General features: G+C 39.7%; 2 protein-coding genes across 3 annotated transcripts; one reads left to right on the top strand and one right to left on the bottom strand.

Annotated features, from left to right (window-relative positions):
- Positions 1-4,243: 4,243 nt before the first annotated feature.
- Positions 4,244-7,513, top strand: LOC103724167 (uncharacterized). Its single transcript, XM_008815339.5, has 2 exons — positions 4,244-4,661; positions 4,912-7,513. Exon 2 carries the CDS (start codon positions 5,016-5,018, stop codon positions 7,254-7,256), a length of 2,241 nt encoding a protein of 746 aa, XP_008813561.1. The 5' UTR covers positions 4,244-4,661; positions 4,912-5,015; the 3' UTR covers positions 7,257-7,513.
- An 814-nt stretch (positions 7,514-8,327) lies between these two features.
- LOC103724171 (FAD/NAD(P)-binding oxidoreductase family protein) lies at positions 8,328-14,356 on the bottom strand. Of its 2 annotated transcripts, none has more exons than XM_039114239.2 (8): positions 13,823-14,356; positions 13,047-13,316; positions 11,720-11,846; positions 10,334-10,395; positions 9,979-10,209; positions 9,700-9,821; positions 9,471-9,609; positions 8,328-8,685 (listed from the first exon to the last, which is right to left on the bottom strand). In XM_039114239.2, the coding sequence occupies exons 1-8, from the start codon at positions 14,207-14,209 to the stop codon at positions 8,530-8,532; spliced, it is 1,494 nt and encodes a 497-aa protein (XP_038970167.1). In that variant the 5' UTR covers positions 14,210-14,356; the 3' UTR covers positions 8,328-8,529. The 2 variants fall into 2 exon arrangements, with proteins under 2 accessions (XP_038970167.1, XP_038970169.1); XM_039114241.2 differs by lacking the exon at positions 8,328-8,685 and adding an exon at positions 8,911-9,085 and having other exon boundaries at positions 13,823-14,342.
- Positions 14,357-18,526: the final 4,170 nt, after the last annotated feature.

Below are 18,526 nucleotides of genomic sequence, written 5' to 3'. Positions count from 1 at the left end.
TACCGGAAGAACACACGTCACAGAGGCTTACATCAACATCGAATCTATATAATGCACAAATTCTGACACATTGTAGATTATAACCGGAAGCAAAGCCATAATATCGTTTGCTAGTGTCAAGTATCATGACGTGGCACGAGCCTTCTGGTGTGCAAGGCATTTTGAACTAGGAATTTGATGCATGCCAACTAGGTTCGATATACATGACGACGCGAGTAACGCGCCGCGGCCGTGAGATGGGTCAGGGTCCAAACTGACCCTCCCACACCCTAATTTCCTATTACAAAATGCCCTCCTAAGGACGGAGAAAAATAGGCGAGTGGCATACCCTTCACTCCTCGTGCGACTTTACCCACTTATTTCAGCGACATGCAAGCCCCTGACTTGCATGATATTTTATTGCCCTTCATACATACAAATTTACATTTTTAACCTCCAAGAAAATTGCCATTTCACTTTTAATCCCTAGACATTCACCGATACTCCTTTAAATTATCGGTTGTGACATGATAACAAAATCAAGTTTTTACCCTTTAGGTCGGTTGATATTAATTGTTGAGCATGCTATGGAAAAATGGATAAGATATGATCTTAGACTCAAACAGTGTTCCTAACTTAGTTTGGATCCAACTCACACGATCTTGGCATGAAAATAGTAGCTCAGACTCATCTTAGTCAATGCTTATTTCAATCTATCATTTAATTTTCTATTTTTATACGAAGTTAATAGTTTCCCAGTAAACTTGCAGCAAAATGTAAGTTTTCTATGCTCGGAATACCTTTTAGAAATTATTCGGTATCATGTTATGATTTTTTTTCTACTTTAATAATATCCATGTACCAATAAAAGAGGTATTAATCTATCAAATCGACCTATTGCACCAACATGATGCTTATGCCAACTTGGCGTTTGTTTATGTCATTCTAGAAATTTAGCATCTGAATACACCATAGTAAGTTGACTCTTGTTGGCTATTTAAAATGTGAGTTATTTACAATAGTTTTTAGGTTTGGAAATAAGCGCAACACAAGAAGTGAGAACAAGAAATATTTGATGAAAATTTACATAATTCAAAAAACAGAAAATATTATATGAAATCATAAAATTATTAATATATTTATTTTAAGGCACAAGAATTATATCTTATAAAGTTTTGAAAAATTTTAAAATCTTTAAAATGGTCTACATCATCCTTTCCTAACCACCGCACAATACTTTAATGTAAAAGATAGAAGAAAAATTCGCCAAAAAAAAGATCAATAAAAAAAAAAATCTTTCTTCAGCTTCTTCCCCATGTGTCTTTTTTTTTTAAAAAAAAAATCATGCAAAGAGGGTAAATATATTTTTCTTTACATATAGTGATTAATAAATTTTCTTTACTTAAATATGATTTTATATTTGTAAAACTTCTAATCAAAGAAAGAAACTTGAACAAGACTCTTGTATGAAGGGGTATCTCAAAACTCTGGAACGGATTTTTTCCCCGGGGATGGGACCAAAGCGTAGGGGGAGAGAGAAAGAAAAGATGGTGGGACCCGATGTGTGGATAAGCATATACTTTTTTCTCATCCAACTGGGAGAACACGAACATAAATTTAGGTATCAAACTTAACTATGAAGCATGCCATGGCAAAACAAATAAGATAGCTGTGGTTCTGGGTTCAACCAGCATTGCTGAATCGCTAACTTAATCTAAATCCAAGTCGCATGTTCTTGGCATCAAAATACTAGGGCAAACTCATCTTTATCCAAAGCTTCTTTCAACCTAACTACCATTTAGTATCTATTTGTACAAAGATAATAGCTTCCCAATAAAACTTGTGAGAATTAGAAATTATATTGAGTGTCATTTTTTTGATTTTCTACTTTAAAATGTGAGTTAGTCACATGGTTGCTATGTTAGGAAAGAGTTCAAGAAATGATAAAAAAAGAGTGGAAAATAATTGATCAAAACTATATAATATGGAAAATGGAAACCAGATAAATTTTTTTCATATATTAGTCTTTAGTAGAATAAACAAGAAGTACATCTCACATAGTTCAATAGAAACTTGTATCTTGGTGAACATCATTCCTCCCGGCCGACATAAGAAAATTCAATAAAAAAAATACATGAAAAATCCTCTAAAAATGGATATCAATAAAAAATCCTTCTCCACTCATTGCCTATGGATTTTTTTTGTTTTTTTTAAAAAAATAGAAGGGGTACATACTTTTCTTCATTTTTTTCATGGGTATGGATATTTGCTATAGCTTCACGCATATTTTAGTAAATAATAGATTGTTTTAAGTTAAAAATTTATATTTATAAGACTTCTAATAAAGAAAAGAAACTTGAATAAATGTCTTATGTGGAAAGATAACTCATAAGTCATGTCCATCTAATATTTTTCCCTTACTTACTATACAAGATGGGATTGAGGCTTACTGAAAGGGCAGGTGGAGAAGAGAATATAGGAAGGATGGTACTTGAGGGCTAATCTTAGTCCGACTCGAGAAAATTTTGGAAACCAAGGTGCGTAAGGAAGAGAAACACATAGAGCACATATTTTTTTCTCACCTGGGTCTGCAAACATGTTTTCTGCATTTCTTAAAATATGCTTCACATTTCTTTTCAAATTTAATTTCCTAGCAAACCTTTTTGGAGTAAGAAATAGGATTCTCAGCATCTAAGCTTAGTTAAGCTATTACAGAGTAAATTGATTTGACGAGAGTAATAATGGTCGATTGCTTTCTTATTATAGATATTGCTATTATTTTGAACATTCCATGAACATAATGGGACATATAAATCATTGTGTTTTTTTATTGAAAAATATTTATGAAAGTGGAATGCTTGCTTTTTTCTTGTTTCAGATATGAATATAGAAGGAAGTGGGTTTATGGCTTCCAAAATTTTGCTTCTTTGGTTTTCTAGTCTTACATGGAATCAATTTAGGTGGCAATATATTGTGACCGCAATCTCTTCCTGAATATCAAATATGTGGATGCGAAAAAATCTAATGTCCAAAAAAAATACAATTAATAGGGCTTAAATTTTAAGTAGAGATTAGTGCCAAATTTGGGCAGTTGTAGTGAGAGTGTCCTAGAATTTTAAATCATTTTTGTCTCGGAGAACTAAGAGATGTATTGATACTGTTATTTTTTTTCTTTTTTGGTATTTTAATTGCATTAGGATTTCATTAGAGATATTATTAATCATGACCTCTCAATTAAAAAATTTTGGCTACAAAAAGATAGTGTATAAATAAAAGAAAAGTATGACCATAGTAACTTTTTCCATCAAACTAGTATGGCTAGAGAGAGATTCACACACAACATAATTCGTGTGCGCTTTCTATTATCGAAATTGGACACATATCAAATCTCATTTAATTTATGCTAACGTGGCATTTCATGCAACACGAGAAGTTCATATGATAGAAGAAGAAATATTATTCGTCATACATGATAAATTCTTAATTGCCTTGTCATTTTCCAACTCGTAGAAATTTAAACTAATTGGCATCAAAAGTACAATGCATAAATTAAGAAAAGGTAAATCAGCTTGAAATATTGAACCTTAAAGCTTGGTACAATTGAGTAATTTTAATTCTTTGACTAGTTAGCAAAGCTGATATTCTTTCTCAAAAATCTTAATTATACTAATTTGGCTTAACAAATTAGTATTCCTCTAAGTATCACGAAGTTAGTATCAAATCTAGTGAAATATCCTGGAATTTTAGATCATTATTTTTCATGCACAAGCATAACTAATTTGAAATTTGATGTCTAGATAAAAAGAAGGCCAGTCACATATTATCGTAGCGGATATAGAGATCACTTCAAAATCAAAGTTTTACTAAATGTCCGTACATTTCATCGATCTCATTTGCTAAAAAAAATAAAAGGTCAAAATATTAGATTATGTATCATATTGTTGACTCCTTGTTAGCTAGCTTTTATCCACCCATATTAGATGCATTGAACTCTAGCTTTATAATATTGACAAAAAACCCACCAATTTTCAGCTATTTTTCTCTATCAAGATGGTCCCACCATCCTAATAAAAGCTCCTATTTACTAATCCATCCAATCTCAATCAAATTGTCAACACACAAAAAATCAAACACCAACTTTGCTATAATTAGACCATGGATTAGAGGGTAGCATAGAAAATTAATGTTAGAATTGTTCAGATTGTGAAGGGCAAAATGGTAATAAATCTATAGGAGATAAGGAGGCGATTCGCGAGGTTGACCTAAATACCCTCTTTTTATTCACCGCCGCGGCCTCCCTCTTCCTTTCCCAAACCCTCTTCTGCCCTTTTGCCCCTGCAACGCCTCCCCATCTCTCTCCTCCTCTCCTTGCCCTTCGCCAACTAAATCTCTCTCTCTCTAATTCTCACTGCCCCTCCTTCAAATCTCTCCCTTCTCTCCCAGCACCCGCCAAGGCCAACTTCCCTTCTCCCTCTCTCGGTTCAAAAACAATCTCATCTTCGGCCTACTCAAAACCTAGTTCTTGGTTTCTTCTAGATCTCTTGCTCCTCCTTCCTCCTCCCACCAATTCGTTTCTGGGATTCGTTCCTTGAGCTCTCTGCCACTGTTTCCCCCCAGAAATCTCGTGTTCTGATATCGGGTTTCGCTGCGGACGGGGTTCGCTCCTTTACTCCATAACCGAGGTATGGTTTCTTCGTCGACTTTTTTCCTGATGAACTTTGTGGACTCTTTCTTCACTTTGTCGTTGGTTCTTTTCTTTTCTTTTCTTTTTTCCTTTCCGCGAAAGGTGGAATTTTGCTGTTTGAAATGAGAGAAAATTTTGGACTTGTGTGAGCAGGTTTTGTGTTTTCTTGCCTATTTGTTTCTCAGTCATGTCGAGTGGAGCATAAAAATTTGATTTTTTTCTTTTCTTTTGCTGGTTTGCTATTCAAGGATTCGGTGATCGACGAGGCTTTGAGCTAAAGGTTGTTTCTTTATTGGATAACTTATACATCGCCACCAAGGTTTTGAGCTAAAGGTTGTTTGATAATTTATATATGGCCAACCATGATCTGGTTCTCGGACAGAACCCTGATCTCGCCCTCGGGCAGAGCCATGACCTGGTTATCGGGCAGGGCCACGGCCTTGGCCTGGGGCAGAGGCATGGTCTCGGTCTGGGGCATGCCCATGACCATGAGCTTGGTTTACGGCAGGCACATGAGCATGATCTTGGACTTGGGCATCACCATGACAGCCGTTTGGTTCTCGGCCACCACCATCCCCATGACCATGACCATGATCACAGCAATGAACTGGCTCTGGGTCAGAACCATGATCCTGATCCGGATGCCCTTGCTGCACAGAACCATGAGCTGGGTCTATCAGACAACCATGAATTGGCTCTTGCTGAAGGTCATGATCTTGGCGTCGAACACAACCTGGACCAGTTGTCTGTTGAGCAGGCTCAGGAGCTTGGTCTCCAATCCAGCCACGATATATCACAGGCTCACATGTTAATTCCTCAGGTCCTGCAGTCTCGCAGGATCATTGTGAACCCCGAACAGCAGCTCACTGTAGGCCAGGAGTTCCCAGATGTCAAAGCCTGCCGGCGGGCGTTGCGGGATATGGCCATTTCTTGCCATTTTGAGATACAGACAGTGAAGTCGGATAAGACTCGTTTCACTGCAAAGTGCGCAGCTGAGGGTTGTCCATGGCGTGTTCATGCTGCCAAGCTTCCTGGAGTGCCCACTTTCACAATCAGGACTATCCATGAGAGCCATTCCTGCTCTGGAATTAACCATCTTGGGCATCAGCAGGCGTCAGTTCAGTGGGTTGCAAGTTCTGTGGAGGATCGGCTTCGGGAGAACCCACAGTATAAGCCCAAGGAGATACTGGAAGAGATCCACAGGGTGCATGGAATCACTTTGTCCTACAAACAGGCATGGAGAGGGAAGGAACGGATCATGGCTTCTGTCCGCGGGGCCTTTGAAGAAGGCTATCGTCTCCTACCGCAGTACTGTGAACAAGTTAAAAGGACAAATCCAGGAAGCATTGCATCAGTTTATGGAAATCCAGATGATAATTGCTTCCGCCGCCTTTTCATCTCATTCTATGCTTCCATATATGGTTTTGTTAATGCATGCCGCCCACTTATTGGGCTCGATAGGACTCTCTTGAAAAGTAAATATCTCGGGACCTTGCTCCTTGCCACAGGGTTTGATGGAGATGGTGCTCTATTTCCTCTAGCATTTGGGGTGGTTGATGAGGAAAACGATGAGAATTGGATTTGGTTCTTATCTGAACTGCATGCTCTGCTTGAGGCCAACACAGAGAATATGCCAAGGCTCACAATCCTGTCAGACAGGCAGAAAGGAATTGTAGATGGGGTAGACTTCAACTTCCCGACCGCCTTTCATGGGTTCTGCATGCGCCACCTCAGTGAAAGTTTCCGCAAAGAGTTCAACAACACTATGCTTGTCAACCTCCTCTGGGAAGCTGCCCATGCTCTCACAGTTATTGAATTTGAAGCCAAGATATTGGAGATTGAAGAGATATCACAGGAGGCTGCCTTCTGGATCAGACGCATTCCTCCTCGTCTCTGGGCTACAGCTTATTTTGAGGGAACACGGTATGGGCACTTGACAGCAAATATTGCTGAGTCACTAAATAGTTGGATACTTGAAGCCTCTGGGCTTCCGATAATTCAGATGATGGAGAGCATCCGACGGCAGTTGATGACCTGGTTCAATGAGCGTCGCGAGACAAGCATGCAGTGGACAACAATCCTTGTACCATTGGCTGAGCGGCGTGTATCAGATGCCATAGAACGGGCACGGGGCTATCAAGTAGGACGAGCAAATGAGGCGGAGTTTGAAGTCGTCTCCCCTCACGAGGGAACAAATATCGTAGACATTCGCAACCGCTGCTGTTTGTGTCGAGGGTGGCAGCTCTATGGTTTGCCTTGTGCTCATGGGGTGGCAGCACTCCTCTCTTGTCGACAGAATGTTCATAGGTACACTGAGAGCTGTTTCACCGTTGCCACTTATAGAAAGACCTATTCGCAGACAATACATCCCATTCCAGATAAGAGCCTTTGGAAGGAACTCTCAGAAACAAATCACAATGGAGGGGAAAAAATTGAGATAGTCATAAACCCTCCCAAATCCCTCAGGCCTCCGGGCAGGCCAAGGAAGAAGAGAGTTCGCGCAGAGGACCGTGGTCGAGTCAAGCGAGTCGTGCACTGCAGCCGGTGCAATCAAACAGGTCATTTCAGAACAACATGTGCAGCACCCATATAACAGCTGCCTTTGGTGGCTACATTCCTGTGGAAGTGTTTGGTGTGCTTTTCCTATATGAGCTTCCAGTGAGCAGATTCCTTGCAGATAGGGATAATTTTTTATCTTCTTTGTTGTGCCTCTAGGAAAATGCTCTTGGTTTTAATTTCTCAGAATGCTTTGTCTTAATAATGTTGTGATCTTCAGTTTCCGATCAATTTGGCAGCATCTGACAGTGAAGTCATTGTACAGTATAATATGAGATGACCATTTTGTTCTAAGTGGTTCTTGATTTTTTGAGTCTTCGTCGAACTAAAAGTTATTTCTTAGCTTTTTCTTCATCCATTTTCCGCTTCAGATTTTGCTGAGTTGACGATATCCTACAATATAGGCATATAAATCTTGTTGTGTATTGGTAGTTTTTAGCCTGTTTATTGAACTTTATTTCTTACTAAATATATTAGAACTACTGCATAACTGCTCTGCTATAATCTATGCTGTTTGCTTGTTCCATTGGCTCTGTTACGGAGTTAAGTCCTACCTTTTCAGCTGCGGTATAATATGCTGAACTACGAGGAAGATAATGACTCTCTACGCTTACTTTTTGATGGGTACTGATTGTACCTTCAATTAAAAAAGGTTTATCAAAACAGAGTAATGGTTTCATCGCAGGTAGAGGACATGCCCCAGCTACCTCATTTTTTTCCTTGTCATACGAACCAAATGTATCTTCTCTCATCTGCGCTAGCTAAGAATATCTGCATGTTTATAATATAACTGGGAAAGTTCAGCAGGTGCTCTTTTAGTGGAACCGGGTAAGATGGAAGGCCTTATTGAGGTTACATACTGATGCTTTAACACTATTAATAGCTGATAGCTATTATCTTGCTTAGAAGTAAGACGGAGGTACCATTGTCAAACCATTCGTCCTGCGCTTTAAATCATCTATTAAGATCATTATCCATTTCTCCATCAAAGCTTATGGATGTCATGAGTATCTGTTAATCTGTGTGAGAGAGAGAGAGACTTTAAATTCCAATCGCTCTCTCACATTTTAAGATATTTACTGAAATGTCATAGATAGCCACTTCAAGGTGCCAGCCAATATATCTCGTCAGATCATTTAGTATCACAGAAAATGTATTTTACTGTCACTTCTTAATGTGAAAATCACCAGGGCGACATAGTTTGATCTGCTTTTTGACCTTTCGTTACATCCATAGATCAAAATGGTATTTGGATGGTCTGAGAGGCTATGGACTTCACTGACAAGGAAGACCTTAACGTATCTCTTTGATCAGATCGTCCATGTCTGAGGTTCAAGCACTTGCTTTTCAGATTTCAAACCAGGAAACTGACCAATATCATGACCAGCAACTGCATGAAACTCATTATGCAACCCAACCGCAAAGTCATCAGGCTGAGCTCCACCACTTTGGAAATAATCTGCAATCTGCATGGCAGACGAAAAACCATCAAGCACATCAGCTATAAACAACATACCGCCTGGATTTGAGAAATATGACCTGTTTCCCCTATATTTACAACCAAGCACTGTTCTTTTTTTTTGGTGTAAATTGTAAGTAAACAAAAAAACAAAAGGCTACTAGGCCAATAACCTAGTTGCTATTGCTTGCTAGTGAGGTTTGACTCCCATGAGGTTGACTTCTGATTTGTCTTCTTTTTTTTTTGATTGTAGGGGGGCTGCTGAGTGTCAAACACAAGTAATCTGTTGTAGACTGTTATTAATCACAATGCAGTGCAGCTGCACAAGTCATGGTCATGGGTGTGATATCCTTGGCTCCACCGTAGTTCATGTTGGAGTAGTTTTTCACCTTTTCTTTTCTTCATCACTGACAAGAAAAACTTCTAAATCTGTTTATCCTTTCTTTTGGAAATAGATCTATTTATCTTTTAAATAAACAAAGAAATGAAATATAGTCTTCCCACAACTGAAGATTTTAACACAGGTAAGATCAATACTCTAGATGTAATAATCATTAAATCATGAACATGCCTTTTTCAACCGCATATCAAATCATCAGATGACGTCTTATTCTAGATAAATGAAATATAATAATATCACACCATTTTTATTAAAAAGCCATTGAATTAAATGACCCAACTTGGATTCCGGTAGAAGTATTACCTAAATTAAGTACAGCAGCTTTTTAATGATCCAATCCACATAAACTATGCATTTTGAACCAGCGTAGAATAAAAAGATATGGCACTTACATGATTTGCAAGAGACAATCCACTAATAGCTGCAGCTTCCACACTAGACCCAAGTAGCCAGTCACCACAAATTCCTGCCCGCCCATGTGGATCGAAGATACAAGGAATCCCAGGAGTGTTGGTTGGAAGAGCAGCACCCCTAAGAGAACCAAGCATAGAATATCAATAAATCCTTAGCAATCTTATATAAAGATTCCATGAACAACTGTGAGAAAAGAATGAAGCAGACCATAATTGGACTCGTGTATAAAATGGACACTGAAGTGATCCCTTAGACAGTCCAAGAGCAAATTCTACATCGTTAAGCAAGTCCTCCTTTACTTTTTCTGCTGTGACTTTAGGGATATTCTCCTGATGAACATGATAATTTCCATTAGAAAACACCTAAAACATTACCATGGGATTACAATTTCTCAAAAATTCGCAAAACACTAGCATTGCAGGATTATGGATTTTTCCTTGCCATTAATTGTTGTAAAATAAAAGGAAAGATTAGTAAATTGCCAACCTGTGGCACTTTATTCCTTTTTCCATAAGCAGCCGTGCTGAAAAAAGTCCAACACTGAGGCATGTCACTGTGTAAAGGAAAAAGTTTGCTGGTGTTGTTGGCCATCCATGAAAGAGAATCAACACCCTTTACAAAAGCTCCTTCAAAGTCTGTAAAAGCTCCATTATGAGGAATTGAAAGTGGATCTTTAAATGCTGCAAGAAGTGCCCAGACAGCACTCAGTTCCAGCCTCTACAAACACCAAAATTAAGTTGAATCAGAAATATTTGTTTATTCAGTTTGAACGCCTGTTTAACCCTAATAGTTTGTAGTATCAGAATGCTTCCAGTAAGTTGTATCCTTAGAAGCTAAGTACCTTCATCTGTCTTGTTAGCAGTGGCAAGCCAGATGTCGAAAGCAATCGATTTGCACATTTTCCTGGTGATGAAGAACGAGAATGATCAACTATCCTAACATGCATAAAAAATATGAAACACTATTATAGTTAATAATAATTCGAAGAAGGGAAACAATCATATATCTAAATTAAGCAAGTCTACGTGGTCCAATGGTAGTCTGATATGGTTAATCTCAACAAGCAAGCATTCAAACTTCTGCCATGAAGTAGAACAGTAGAAGCACAAAATTGCATCAAGGATTGTACATAAACATCAGTTCATAGCACATCGGAGGTGAAGAGAACAAGGGTCAAGATGAGAATTAAAAAAAAATGATACACTCCTGTAATGTGCATGAAATGTGAATTGTACAGACCTGTTAAAATTACTTTCATCATTATAATGAATTCAAGGAAATAAATTGAAAACAATCTAGACAACAATTTTCAACAGCAGAGGGGCGCACACGTGGGGCTGCATCAACAATTAGCACCTTATTATGATAAAATTGACAAGAAAGAGACTTTGCTGGAAAAATCTCCTTCCCCTTTGAATCTTTTCCAATTATATAGAATACAAGACTTAATTACAGCTATAGAATCTCCTCAATCTAAGCATCAATCTAAGCATCTAATAAATACAGATCTAGCCTAAGAATGGAAAACGAAAATACAGTTCAACCCTATTTACAGCATACAATGAATGTGCTAAATCAGATCTCTCGTTTTCAGCATACAACAAAGATGCTAGCCTGTCGTGTAACAGCTAGCATCGACAAAAATGCCTTGGTTTAAGATAGTTTCATGACTAGTCCAAAGATTGTAGTTAAAATGACTTTAGTTGGGAAGAATGCATGTGTTAGCAATTAAAATTGCAACTTACATGAGGAAAAGCGGAATCTAAAATTAGAAAAAAAAAACAAATGAAATTAGTCTCATTGAAATCATTTTAGTCAAAAGCCACGTATTTAAGTGAAATATGTGCTCATGTCCCACATGCACATGTGATAAACAACACCGCACCAATTTTAACTTAGAGCTTTTAAAACTGAGATCCAATATGGTTTTTAGTCGTGACAAAACTCAAATTCCACTGCTGAGTGGTGAATGGAATTCATGTTGTAGCAGCCAACAAAACCACTCCAGCCAAACATGCCCCATTCCAAGAAACCAGAATGAGTTGTTAAAAAAATGTTTCAATGTATTTTGCACAAGGAAAACATCAGAAATCCTCTTCACCAGTGATGAAGAAACCGAAACCACACTACAGAATCAACAATTATAATAGTAATAATTTGATCACTTAAGATTCTTGATGATACATATAAAAGAAATCCAAGAACATCTATAGTGAAATATAGTTACCATTGTGTGCAATAACTATTGCATCAAAGTGGCCATGGGGTTTCTCCTTCTCAGTTAAATACCACATCCCATTAAATGGCTCAAGCTTACTTATCCAGCAAGGCCTCACAATGTTAACCCAACGATTCTGCACTTGCAGTTGAAATGCTACTTAGAAAAGTGGTAGAGGCATACCAACCTAGCACGGAGTGCTTAAAAGAAGGTATTAAATGAGTCATAGAAAGTCAGTCTTGCTGAATCAACAATTATAATAGTAATAATTTGATCACTTAAGATTCTTGATGATACATAAAACAGAAATCCAAGAACATCTATAGTGGAATATAACTACCATTGTGTGCAATAATTATTGCATCAAAGAGGCCATGGGGTTTCTCCTCAGTTAAATACCACATCCCATTAAACGGCTCAAGCTTACTTATCCAGCAAGGCCTCACAATGTTAACCATACGATTTTGCACTTGCAGTTGAAATGCTACTTAGAAAAGAGGTAGAGGCAATGACAGAAATCGAAGTGCTTTAAAGAAGGTATTAAATGAGTCCTAGAAAGTCAGTCTTGCTGACATTCTTGGTAAATACCATCTATGCACAAATGATTATTTGAAGAGAAGATAAAGTAGAAAAAGATAAACATTGATCAAATTTGAAACTCCAGATTGTTGTTCGCAGTTAGTCTCCTTTGATGCAGATTTATCTGATGTTCAGTATAATATTGTTTTTGATCATTATATTCTAGGACCATTCAACACTTAGTAACTAAGAATGATTTAGACTAACAAAGATTTACAACTTCTAATATGAATTAATTGTTGATGTGGGACCATTGTTATAGTATTCTCAGATTTTCTCCCCCTTCCTGGTCTCATCTGTGAAAAAAATGTTTCCATGCACTAAGATCAATCATTTTCACCATGAATAAACATAGTTACAAACGAAAAGGTAGAATCACTGTATGAACATGTATGTTTCATATGCATGGCCGTGCACTTTAAGGCAAGATGTAAATAGTTTTTTTTTCTGCTGTGTAGAATTACATAAGTTTCATGAGTGAATACAATAAGATCAGAGAAAACAAAACCTCAAAGTCATGCAGTTAAGCATCATTGTGAAGCTGAGTGGAAGGCACCCGTGCTGATTAATAATTTAATAATGCCGACAATCCAGGTTGTATTCCCAATTCATCAATGGAAAGGCAAGTCTAGGACTGAAAGAATTAAGAGACAAGAAACTGGATCTTTTTCACTTCAAACTCATGCAACATAAACTCTATAACTATGATAAGGACATTACAGTGTGCTTTGCCCAAAAAATAAAAAACACTTCTAACCTGGCATAGAATTGAATCTGCAAGGGGACGCATTCCTTTCATGCCTATATATCTTGCAGTAGAAGAAGATATAGGAGTAAAACGACCACCAGCTTCAAGCTCTCCTAACAGCCCCTTCCATTGGCGTACCAACCCTTTCTCCAACCATCTGTCAACCAGCTTCTGAAACCTTGGATCACTTGCAGTAAAGAATTGAGCTGCATGATCAAATACAAGTGGCTGGGGATCAATCATTCTTGTCGCCATCCTACCACCTAAGCCATGCACACCCTAGACAGGACCAGAAAATCCAAGGCAAGTCATTTCTTTCCTGATAATAGAAATAACAACACTAAAATTACAATGATGATGCCCTTACATCTTAATAACCTCAAAATGAATGCTCGCTTTCTAAATTCAAAACAGAAGGAAACAATAGAAGCGAAACCACCGGCAATCAGATATAGATCAACAAAGTTATGTAGCAAGACATTGCAATCGAAATTCGCATCTCAAATATGTTAGTAATTTTTGTTTAAAATAATTTAACATGCAGCAAAAAAAAAATCAATAACTTAGTCGAACATTAAATCTCGTGGTTGGTCGTTTTCAATCATATCTTGATCTCAACATGGCTGTCTGAAATGCTCTGGCTATCCATTAAACGCAGATCTTTTGGATGAAAAAAATGGAATCTTTTCGATTAGCTTAACTTCATAAAGACAAAAATGCACCAAAGACCGATAAAAAAACCTCATTTTTCTTGTTATAAGTTGACGAAAGAAACAAGCCCTAACCGTATCAAAGACCGTGGAACGGATCCCCCTTTCCTCGAGGGTGGAAGCACAGATCAGCCCCGAAATGCCCCCGCCGATGATGGCGACCACGGGGTCCTTGGCCACTGGGGTGGCGAACACGACCTGCTCCTGGGCGAATGACTTCTTGATGACCGACCTCCGGGAGGTCCCGTACGAGCTCTTTCTAGGGTTTCTTCTTCGAGGGGCGCCGCCGCCGCCGACCTCCATGGAGCTCCTCCTTTCGCCGCCGCCGTTCTTGATAGGTCTGGGCTCCGCCGCGCAGATAGTGATTGAGGAACGGGGGATTCTAGGGTTTCGGTGGAGGCGGGGTTTCAAGGGTTTGATGGGTTGGAGGACGAGGAAGGAGCCCAACAAAGAGGCAGTCATGGGTTATAGGAGAGGAAAGGAAGAAGAGAGCGCGCGAGAAGCTCTCCGTCCGCGAGCAACGGCGCTCGCCTAGTGTTGCCATCTCAATCGTCTCGAGGACAACATATACCGCCGCTGGGACACGTGCGTGATTTACCAATGAAGGTTAAAATGGGGAACCCCTTGGTCTATGATTATATACCGGTGCTGAGACACGTGCAATACACGTGATTTACCAGAGAAGATTAAAATGAGGAGCCCCTTGATCAATGATTTATTGCCTTTCCATAAGGAAACTCTTTTCTTGTGCTGCACAAGTCGGTAAGCCAGGTTCACATTGAGCGTGTGAACAATCATTTCGAGGCTTATTCCAAGCATGTCAGTAGTCGACCATACGAAAATATTAGCATTGGTGCGGAGAAAGTCGATGAGTTTTGCTTGATTCTCCTCGTCCAGCTATGAGCCAATCTGCACAGTTTGGTTAGATTCTTCCTTTACATCAACTCTTCAGATGGCTCGCCTTACTGCTTCTTCAGCTCGTCACTCATGTCCAACCTCTCTATCAGCAATGTTTCCACTAGTTTTTTTTCTTTGAATGTGTCCATATAGCATTGACGAGCTAATATCTCGTTGCCTCTGACCTCTCCTACTCCATTTTTTGTGGGAAACTGCATGAGCATATGGTAATAGATACTACAACTCGAAGAGAATTTAGACTAAGCCGACCTAAAATTGCATTATAAGTATAGGAGACTTGGACCACTAGGAAATCCAACCTCATCATGCTTTGCCGAGGCTCATGTCTCATGGTGACAGGTAGGTTGATTACACCCTCCACAGGAACAGAGTCTCTCGAGAACCTGACCAATGGTGAATTGACTTTCTTCACATGTTTAGGAGGTAACTTCATTCTTTAGAAAGAATCGTAGAATAACACATCGGTTGAACTTCCATTATTAACCAAAATTCTTTTTACATCATAATTTGAAATCATAAGAGAGATAACTACAATATCATCATGAGAAGTATAAACTCCTCACAGGTCGGCATCAGAGTAAGAAATAATGTCTACTCAGTAGTGGCCTCTCGAAGTGTTCAGCTCCCCACCAACACCCCCAGTAATAGTGTTGATAACCCCCACCGTTGGCCGGTTATCAATCGACTCCATAGGTGGACGTTGATCCGAGGCAGGTTCTTCTCGACCTTGCCGATTGTTAACATATTGATCTAACCGGCCACATCGTATGAGTGTTTCGAGCTCATCCTTCAACTAGATGCACTCCTTGGTATCATGGTCGTGGTTCTGATGAAATCAGCAGTACTTCTTTTTATCTCTCTTATTTGCCGGCATCTTCATTCTCCAAGGAGCCCGCAAATAACTTTGGCTCTCGATCTCCATAAAAATTTAAGCCATTGGTGCATTGAGAGGAGTATACCTCTCAAATATCAGAAAAGGGCTCTTCAGCCAATGAGAACTTCCTTCATCTCGGTGAGTGTCCCTTCCTGGAGCATCCCTTTTATCTCGTCTCCTCTTGCCACCTTTGTCGGGCCTATCCCAGGCCGAGTCTCGCCAAGATGCCATAGCTTTCTCCATGTTGGCATACTTTTCTGCTCGGTCCAATATCTTTACAAAGTTCGTGCGGAAGCACTTCTCCAAGAAAAACAGAAAATGAGACGACTTCAATCCACTCTTCATGGATGACATCGCGATCGACTGGTCTAGGTCACAAACTTCCAATGTCGCCACATTAAAGCAATTGACATAATCACGGAGGGATTCTCTTTCCCTCTATTTAACGTCGAGCAGAGCATCGGAACCTTGGCACTATCTTCGGCTGCCGACAAAGTACACTGGGAAGAAAATCCAAACTGCTCAAAGCAGTGAATAGAACCAGGTCAAAATTCTAAATACTAGAATCATGCCACTTTGCGAAGGATAGCTCCATGTAGCATCATGAGAGCTTTGCAGCTCTCCAAATGGTCCAGAAGGTCCGAGGTGCCATCATACGGTTTCACTTGAGGCATTTTGAACTGAGGTAGAATCAGCCCTCCATGATCTATCAACAAAAAGGGAGATCAGTAATGAAATTGAGGTCATCATTAAGCCTCGAGGTCTATCCTTTCAATGCCTCAATCTGACGTCCCATCTCCTCGATCTTCCAAACGAGGTCAGCTTCTTGCTTTGAGGCATGCTCTAACCAACAAGGTGATGAATGCCTCAAAATGGAATCTTTGTCGGAATGGGGACTAGGAGCGCGTCGCCTTTTGTCCCAATCAGCATTTCTCTATCAGGTATACCAACTTTGCCTGGAGCATTCGGGACTTTATGGACCCGACTGATGACTAGGGGACGCATTTGGTGCATCAGCTGTCGAGAATGCTGACTTGGTTGAGCAGGCACGGGCTTCTGTTGGTTCATCGTCGTCCATTAGAGCCCTTTAACTACAACAGTCAAGGCCTGCACCTGTTGCACGAGCATATTGAATTGCTCGAGATTGATAGGCACAGTTAGTTGTGGTGGATGTGACGGGTTCTATAAGGAAGCATGTAATGCGGGTTGAGCTTGTCGTTGTGATGCATTAGAAGCTCCATGACTCCCCTGAGACTTCATGGTGATTTGTTAAGTAAGGTAGTCTACTCTCTTCCTTCCTTAGTGTGGGTGTAAAGCCCTTCCTTTAGTGCCAATCTATTGCCACTAGATTCTAGATTGAGGTCGGATTCTGCCTAAAGTGTGCTGAGGTCAGTCAGAACCGAAGATCGGGTGAGACCGAGGTACTCTGAGGTCTGTTGAAAGCGAAATGGAAGACAAAATCAACCTATAAATAAGTCTACTTGCCGGAAGGTTTTCGGCGGAAGACCCTTCGATGGTTAAGTCAGAGATCTAGAACAACAGTGGAAGAAAGAGAATGAGTAGAGACAAATAGTATATTGCTTACGTAAGGGTCCCCAAATTATTCTTATATATAGAGGATGAAATTAGTATCCATTACCTAGTTTATCGGACAATGCTATAATTGCATAATAACAACCGATTGTGTATTAACTGCATAATAACAGCTTGCCATAGTTAATACTTGGCGATAACTGTGCGGATCATGTGTCAATAGTTGTATTGATACAACCATTACTAATGCCATTATTGCCATTTATGCAATGATATTTGGCATCATTCTTGTGCCGGTCAAAAAGGTCGGATAAACCCGAGGTTAGGATACCCAAATTCTCCCCCATCGTATACAAATTTAAAAGTTTAAAAATAATGAGACAAGTGACCATAGCCGTTCATTCCTCTTCGCCTACGCGTCGTAGTGCCAAAACTTTTCCTATTTTACATTTTCAAACTCCCACGCGAGGGGCCGTGCGACATCCATTTCTCCATGGAAGAGAACAGGTCGGCTTGGTAGACTGTAATTTCTTACAGGAAAATGCTTAAAGATCACTCACCAGATCACGACTCAATTCACCAATTAAATGCAAAAATTGTTAATAGATTAAGCGGTAGGTGGGGTCCACTGGTACCATCTGATGTCACCCTGTACTGTGCTAATTCCCAATTAGTACATCAAAACGGGAACTAAACAGTGATCTGACAAGTCCTTGCAGCAGAACTCTTTGGTACGATGCGAAGATATTTAAATAACTGAAATTGCCAGCCACGGAGATAGGCTATGGTAGATCCGGATGCTTCAAGAATGCCGACCACTAGCAAGGAAACTCCAAAACCAAAACCAACTGGGTTTCAAGTGATGATAAGCGATGACATATGAAAGCCAGTCTGAAAGTATTCAAATGGCTGAAACTAAAAATATGGTAGATCCGGATGCATGCCAACTACTAACGAGGAATACCAAATTCAAGATCAAAATCAGTCGGTTTCCAGTGATGATAAGCGACGACATGAAAGCCAATATGAACGTTGGTGGGTTGGTATGGTAAGAAAGCAATCAAATAGTTGAAACCCAGTGCAACTAGACAGTTGTCTCGTACTCGATCGCTAGGCAAAGAAGAGAGATAATGTCACTGAGGTGATAGCTCAGTAGAACGAGGCCTTACTTTTAACCCTGTGATTTCGAATTCAAAATGCGCAGGCATCGATTAAATTGAGGAGACTGGATGCTCCCTGCTCGGACACGTGGATTGGAAGGGCTCATTGGTTCGCTGGTAGTCTCGGTGGTGCTGGGGTGACGTACTCACACGTGTATGTTGATCACAGTGGAGGAAGCCCACGAGTCAGAGAGGGCATGAAAAAATTTGCGACCCACATTAAACATTTTTTGATGGAAGGAAGACCCAATAGAGTCTTGGGTGGGTTCATCCCTTCCCCCTCTTCTTTTAACC

Source organism: Phoenix dactylifera, chromosome 1 (genome assembly GCF_051530095.1).
Source record: "Phoenix dactylifera cultivar Ajwa chromosome 1, Ajwa_hap1_PhDact_Kaust_v1.1, whole genome shotgun sequence".
In the NCBI taxonomy this organism is placed as follows: domain Eukaryota; kingdom Viridiplantae; phylum Streptophyta; class Magnoliopsida; order Arecales; family Arecaceae; genus Phoenix; species Phoenix dactylifera.
Note: the sequence above shows the minus strand (reverse complement) of the source record. Positions and strands in the feature narration are given on the sequence as shown.